We start from the raw sequence: 7,704 nt of genomic DNA on the forward strand, positions 1-7,704 counted from the left end.
TTGTCGGACACTGCACACATGCATGCCAGTCACAGCTGGTGACTGGGCAAAGTGGCAGGGTGGGGGGAGCAAAACAAAAATGAACAAAAAAATAAATATATATATATATATATATATATATATATATATATATATAAATTAATTTATCTGGTCGTCGCCACACCACCAAACTCTAGGCAGAGGCTCCCAGCCTGCCCTGCACCAAACATTACTCTGCTCTGAACAGCGTTATGATTGGCTGGAGCGCCCTGGCTGCGTTACCCAATGCAGACTGGGAGTCTCGGCCGGATCTCTCCAGCTCAGCAACACAGTGCTGGGTTGGAGACAGCCCATGTGCACATGTGTGTTTGGCCGGCCCAAGACGGCCGGCCAAGCATGCATGCGCACTGAGGAGAGTGCCCTGTGAATTCCCCTCACTTCTCGTCACCTCATTTCCCCTCCGCTTTAAAAATAAAACGATAATAAACACAGTTTATTATTGTTTAATTTCTTAAAGGTTTGCAGCTCCTGCTGCTGCTGGTTTGACGCTCCTCCGAGCCGCCCCTGATGCACACATTAATCCAAACTGAGCTAGCTACAAGAGGTCCGATGTCATGTGTCACATCTTGAGCCTTTTTTGGGGTGTTTGCCTAATTTCACTTGGTGATCTGAATGTATCTACACGTTCCAGAATGTTCTGTGGGTAAAAAGGAAGCTGTGGATGGATCACATGGATCACTCGCCAGCCATGCACATCAAGAGATGGATGTAACATATTAGGTCATACATATTTGTGTAATGAGGTTGAATGTATGACCTGTTTTCAGTTTATAGTTTTAATTTTTTTCTTTTATTAAAGCAGCGTCTTACACAATAGTTTCAATGAATTTATTTGGTCTGAATTTCTTAATGCTTTGAGAGTTACTGATCCGTCTTCAGTTTAGGCTTGCAGTTTTCTGTGCAATCAATCATTCTACAATTTGACAATGACAATTGGTCAGGAAATAGACTGACCTTCACCACAAACCCCAACCACCCAGGTAGAGATTTCTTGTCTCATTATATGACCTATTGTGACATCCATGCGTGACATGATGACCTATTATATGGTTTGTAATCTTACTCCATACTTATAATAACTACTTCTTTAGCAGAAGCTAACAGCCTCATGAGCTTTCTTGGGTGCATATTGTCATAACAGTGTGGCATGAATAACAGAAGTCTTTCTTACAGAAAAATATAAATGCATACTGTGCACAGCCACCATACTAACTAATATTGTGCAATTCACTAATGTCATCCAAGCTGAACTTCCGCAGAAATTCTGCATGCCAAGTGGTCATTGATTACAGTAATAAGTTACCAAGTGCTCTCACACAACAATGGCATATTATGCACACACCCAACAAATGCAAACACCCTATCCAGGCACAATCAATATAAAGCCCTGTCTCCTCTGTGACAGGTGGAAGAACAATTTAGATTCCAGGGAGGCATGCACATCCCAAGATGTTCTAAGGGTTGGCAGATGTGAGAACAAATGTAGGCTAGCATTCCTACTAGCAACAATAATGTTTACTATTTTCATTCCTTTTTAGACTAATTTTATCTTCTCTTTGCTAATCTTTGGCTTAAAAATCATGTTGATTCTACTTCATACTTTGTACAGTAGATCATGATACAGTAAACCAACAGTAATATGATCAGTAGGATCTTCTTCTTCACTGCAAGTGCAGCAGGTTGGCTGTTTTCCAAAAGCTTTTCTAACAGGTGTGTTTAGCCCACAGAGAGGGGTGTCAGATACCTATTTTCCCTTTGTTTGCAGAGGCCTGGCTCTAGCTGAAATCAGGTCTAGGATAATCTAGGAGGGGATGCTACAAATTAGGGGAGGATGCATCACAGATCAACCAGTCACCAAACCAGCAAGTCCACTTAATCACAGTCTACATTACCTCTACATTATCTCAACCTATGACTATTGTCGTCTGCATTTGAAAAGCCAAACCCAAGGACCTCTCTGACACCTAAAATCATAATGCCACTTTTTTGAGGATAAAATTGAAAAGATGCAAAAGTCACCAGAAAAGTGACAAATACCAGGTACCAAATTCACAAATACATTGTGAGGAATACATGCTTTGAAAGATTAAAAAAGTCTGTCTTTTTGTTCCTCAGAAGATATTATGTACTCTTTGTCTTCCTAAGGATGTTTTTAAACTCTGTGTTTTTCAGGCTGTATATAATGGGATTACACAGTGGAGTTAAAGCAACATATAATAAAGACAATAGTTTGCTATTTTTTACAGAAACCTTCGATGGTGGTCTCATGTATGTAGAACAGACACCTCCATAGAATAATATAACCACAGTGATGTGGGAGGCACAGGTGGAAAAAGCCTTGCGTCGCCCCTCTGCAGACTGGATTTTCAGGATTGTCGAGATGATGTGTATGTAAGATGTGATAGTTAACGCAAAAGGTGCCACTCCGAATGTAGTACCAAAGAGGTAGGTTGTTAACTCAATAGCACGAGTGCTGCTGCATGAAAGATTTATTACAGCTGCCACATCACAGAAGAAGTGGTTGATTGTATGAGACCCACAGAATGAGAGCCTAGATGTTAGGATAGTGTGTGGTATTGGGGTGAGGAAACTGAATATCCAGCTTCCTGCAGCCAGCTTCATGCAAACCACATCACTCATGATGGACAAATAACGTAAAGGATTGCAAATGGCCACATATCGATCATAAGCCATGACTGTAAGAAGCAGAAATTCTGTACACACAATGAAAATGAAAAAAAACACCTGCAGCAAACATTCATTTAGAGATATGTGTGTTCCTTCCAGAAAGAAGTGAGCCAGCATGTTTGGGAAAATCAGTGTTGTGTAACTGATGTCAAGAAAGGCTAGGTTGGTAAGGAAAAAATACATTGGTGTGTGCAATTGTGTGTTGCAATAGACCATCAACATAATAAGAAGGTTCCCCACCAATACAAAGAAGTAAAGTAGCAAAAAGGCAAAAAAAAGTGGAACTAGAAGATGTGGAAAATCATAAAACCCCACAATGATGAACTCTGTCGCTAAAGTTTGATTTTCTACTTCCATGTGTCTTGGAATGGAGTTTTCCAGTGATGGAATATCAAGGATATCTGCAATTAAAGAAAAAAAGGAAAGTCAATACTCACCACTTTATATAAATGAAAACCACAGCCTAGGGGGGAGACGAGTTGCAATAGAAAGTTGAAGAGTCAATCTGTTATTCATGAATATATATATATGTATATATATATATATGTATATATTTATATACATAATCTGTAATATTATTAAGCACTACATGATTTTAGGAGTATTAACAAAGGTGTATGGAGTAAGTAAAAAACAACCTAGCAAAAAAAGAAATTAAAATGATATGGAAAAAAGAATAGCATTAATCAATGTTTCAACCTTTATTGGTCTTTTATCCGTCAGAAAAGCTTATAAATGTAAAAAAACATGGCATCAGAGGAAGATTCTGTATCTGTGTGGAAAATAAAAATAATTTAAAGCTCTTTCAGTTGCAGCACCAATGGGATCTAAAGTCCAAGCAGTGACTAACAGAGATCTGCAACACTACTGATCTCGGCTGAGTGGCCTGACATAGGCTCTATCCATTTACACTGACAAATTTTGTCTACAGGAACAAGTGTGGTCTTTCTCTTTTCAAAACTAATCAAATGATGTTTGACTCTATAAATCAAATAGGGTAACATTAGGGATCTGGGGGACCTAACTGTCCTGATGAATGTCCGTTCCCCAACGGGCCCTATTTTAGAGGAGAAACATGATGGCATAAAACTTGGGTTCTGCATTGCACGTTTCTCCAGGCACTTTTATTTTTAATTGTGTTATAAGGAGTAAGCAATACATTTCATAACAGTCACCTTTCTACATATTTTTAGTTTCATGGTCTTTGTATGTATGTATCTCCAGGGTGTAGAAGGCCCAGTGATGAAGCACGTCAGCTCTGTTAGTGAACACCTTCATCTTTGCTAAAAAAAGGAATCATTCAGTGTGTTTTTTCTGCAAGGACTAAGGGGCATATTTACAAGGCCCGTGGTGCAGGGCAGCGCAGCTAATGCCTTGCTGAGCCGCCCTACGCCACTGGGAAAGGGCAGAAGAGTGCTGTATCTACGAGATGTGGACCATTCTTATCCTCACCTGCTGTCCATTGCGCATGTGCACTAATTGCTGCCAACTTAGGTACCCTTGCCCCATGGTGCAAGGGTACCTGTGTTGTGGAGATGATTGTTTTTCTGCAGGAAGAGACACCTTCCAATCAATGGAGGCGATTTCCTCTTTCAATGTGTACTGCAGAATGCCGACCCTGAGGTGGCATAGGAATCTGAGGCATTCCCAAACTTGTAAATCTGGGAAAGCGTTAGATCCTTCCGGAACACCGTTAGATCCTTCCGGAACACCCACTGCAACACTCATGCAGTTTTATGCATGAAAGGGGTCCATATTTACAAGGCCATGAAAAGCCACATAAGGTGGCTTGCTTCGCCTTGTAAATATGGGACACCACTGCACCACAACTGCATTAAAAAAAATGAAGCTTCGGCGACTGAGTGTGCCACTACAGCCTTGAGAATAAAGCCCGACATTTCATAGAGGAAGGGACTAAGGGCCTGATTACAACCTTGGCGTATGGGATTACTCTGTCACAAACATGACGGATGTCTGGTCCAAAAGATTACTATTCCATTATATCCTATGGAACTTGTAATATGGCAGACAGTATATTCACACTTTTTTGATGTAGTATTCCATCTGCCAAGATTGTAATCAGGCCGTAAGTACTTTGCTATTCTCAATCAGGTGTGCCAGTGGGTAAAATGTTTGGGAAGGTGTACTCCTACACCATTTGGTATGTTCTGTCCGTCATGTCTCCCTTTCCTAGGTCATAATGACTGAAAAGATGACACCAAAGGGATATGTGTACCTGCTTTTACTGCAACCCTCAACATACAAGTGGCACCACCAACACTCCCAACTTTCTTCTGTCAACTGATATCAGGTTATTCCATGACAATAATTCCAGACCAATGTCAAGCTCTAGCTGAAGACGTAGATCTACTGAGAGCCCCAACCGTCCTTGGCTCTCCGTGGAAGAATTTATCATTTGGAAAGTTCACAAGAGAAAGAAGGGAAAAATCGGGAAGAAAGAAATAGGTTACGGGAGAGCTTGCTTTCGCAAGTTTCTGTCCACAGGATTAGCCAAAGAACACACTCAAAAACAGGGTACAAAGCAAGGCTAAATCAGAATGAGAAAGAGGAAGAGTTTAGTAAGCAGTTACTATGGATTAACAACATAATATCAATCTTAACAATATTAACAAAAATATTGGAAAATAAATATTATTCACAAAAAATATTGCCTCCCTACACTTAAGTTAAAAAAACGTGAATATTGATAACCAATATATCACCGTTAACAGTAGCTATTTTCACTTATACCGATTTCAGGCAGATCGGAAACAAAAATATCCTGACCTTTAAATAAACATAAATAGTCAAAAATAATGCAACATAGGGGCTACATTAATATTGACAAAATTTAACATTTTAATTCCAAAACATGAAAATATGATTTTACATCAAACAAAAATTAAAACTAAACATTACACATATATAAATATTCTAACAACATTATAACAATTTTACATTAGTAAAATAAACATAAATTACCCCAAAAAATGTCAACTTCACTACATCAAAATATTAATAAAATATTTTTACATGAAATACTACCATGTAAACACTAAGCAAAATAATTATAAATACATGCATGAATAATGTATCCAAATTAAAACAAAAATATCAAAATATATATTCAACGTTATAACATAAGCACTAATTTGCGTTCACCATAAAAGGCAATAAGTGAAAAAACATTGAAACTAAAAGAACACTACCCAATAAAACCAAATGATAAACAAAATTAGCTAATAAAATTATACAATCAATTAAACTAACAATATAAGTCGCACAAAATGTACCCACTTACTATTCCAAAAACTACAAAAAGTACAAAAAGACAATAATCTGATGGATTTTCCAAACACAACCTGAAAACACAATTGGAAAAATATATGTAACTAACTTCCAAAGTAAATGTTTATTTATACCAGCTTATAAATTAAGTAATTCTAAACTGAACCACATTACAACAACCTAAAAATAAAATCTGCAATTTCTAGCAAGAACACATAGGGAAGTATAAAATGGGAAACAAGGGCCAGATGTAGCAAGGGTTTTGCGACTCTCAAACAGCGAAAAACGCCTCTACGAGATGCAGAAACGCATTTTGCGAGTCGGAACCGACTCGCAAAATGCGTTTCCGACTCGCAAATAGGAAGGGGTGTTCCCTTCCTATTTGCGACTCGCAACGTTCTGCAATTTCATTTGCGGTCGCAAATGAAATCGCAGTTACCATCCACTTGAAGTGGATGGTAACTCATTCGCAAACGGGAAGGGGTCCCCATGGGACCCCTTCCCCTTTGTGAATGATCACAAAAACAATTTTTCAGAGCAGGTAGTGGTCCTATGGACCACTGCCTGCTCTGAAAAATACCAAAACAAAAGGTTTCGTTTTTTTTTTCTAAGTGCAGCTCGTTTTCCTTTAAGGAAAACGGGCTGCAGATAGAAAAAAAAAACTGCTTTATTAAAAAGCAGTCACGGACATGGTGGCCTGCTGTCTCCAGCAGGCCACCATCCCCGTGAGTGCCCATACTCGCAATGGGGTCGCAAACTGCGACCCACCTCATAAATATTAATGAGGTGGGTCTTTGCGACCCCATTGCGAGTCGCAGACGGTGTCTGAGACACCTTTCTGCATGGCAAATTGCGACTTGCAATTTACCTTTTTCCTACATCTGGCCCCAAGTACCATAACTGTATATGTCAATAATAAATGTAGTATACATTTTTAACCCCTTCGCTGCTGAACCTTTTCCCCCTCCTGTGCCAAGCTTCTTTTATGGCTATTTGGGATTGTTTGCTCTTAGGCCCCATAACGTTTTGATCACATAAGCTGTCCACATCAAATGTGTGTCCTTTTTCCCAACATCCTTAGGATTCCCCTGGTGGGTACTGAGAAACTAGCCAAAATACAGCTAAAACCTGGGGTTTTTGGGAAAAATGGGGAAAAAGTGCTGCTGATCAAAGCATCTGTTTTTTCCTTGCAAATGGCATCATCAAAGGGTTTGCAGTGCAGGTTTCAAAAGCAATATACCATTTCATCCACTGTAACCTCCTGGTTGCGGGGATATATAGAGCTGGTAGGTTCACCAAAAACCCAAGGTACCATGAACCCATAAATGAACTGCACCTTCCAATGGGTTTTCATTGTGTACCAGGTATACAGAAATTAATTTGGTAAAATATGAAGAGTGAAAAATAGGTATCAAGGAAACCTATCAATTTCCAAAATGGGCATCAAATGTGGAGTTTAGAAGCAGTGGTTATTTGAACATCTCTGAATTTGGGGGCATGTGACTTACAAGGCATTTCTCAAAATGACTTTTATACACACTGTCTTACATCTGGAAGGTGCTTTACAGAGAATGACAATTGTTAATAACACGTGCTCTACTATTCTGTGCTCTCCCTAGTCTCCCAATAAAAATGGTACCTCACTTGTGTGGGTAAGCCTAGTGCCAGTGACAGGAAACACCCCAAAAC

The 7,704-nt window shown here is 39.2% G+C and overlaps 1 protein-coding gene across 1 annotated transcript; it reads right to left on the reverse strand.

The window, feature by feature from the left end:
* Positions 1–2,160: 2,160 nt before the first annotated feature.
* LOC138246792 (olfactory receptor 5V1-like) lies at positions 2,161–3,084 on the reverse strand. The gene has a single exon (XM_069201554.1). It carries the CDS (start codon positions 3,082–3,084, stop codon positions 2,161–2,163), a length of 924 nt encoding a protein of 307 aa, XP_069057655.1.
* Positions 3,085–7,704: the final 4,620 nt, after the last annotated feature.

The sequence above is a fragment of the Pleurodeles waltl genome, chromosome 7, assembly GCF_031143425.1.
Source record: "Pleurodeles waltl isolate 20211129_DDA chromosome 7, aPleWal1.hap1.20221129, whole genome shotgun sequence".
Lineage (NCBI taxonomy): Eukaryota > Metazoa > Chordata > Amphibia > Caudata > Salamandridae > Pleurodeles > Pleurodeles waltl.

Excerpts from the sequence above, each read along its gene's own strand:
- LOC138246792 (XM_069201554.1), bottom strand. The coding sequence starts at position 3,084 with ATGGAAGTAGAAAATCAAACTTTAGCGACAGAGTTCATCATTGTGGGG.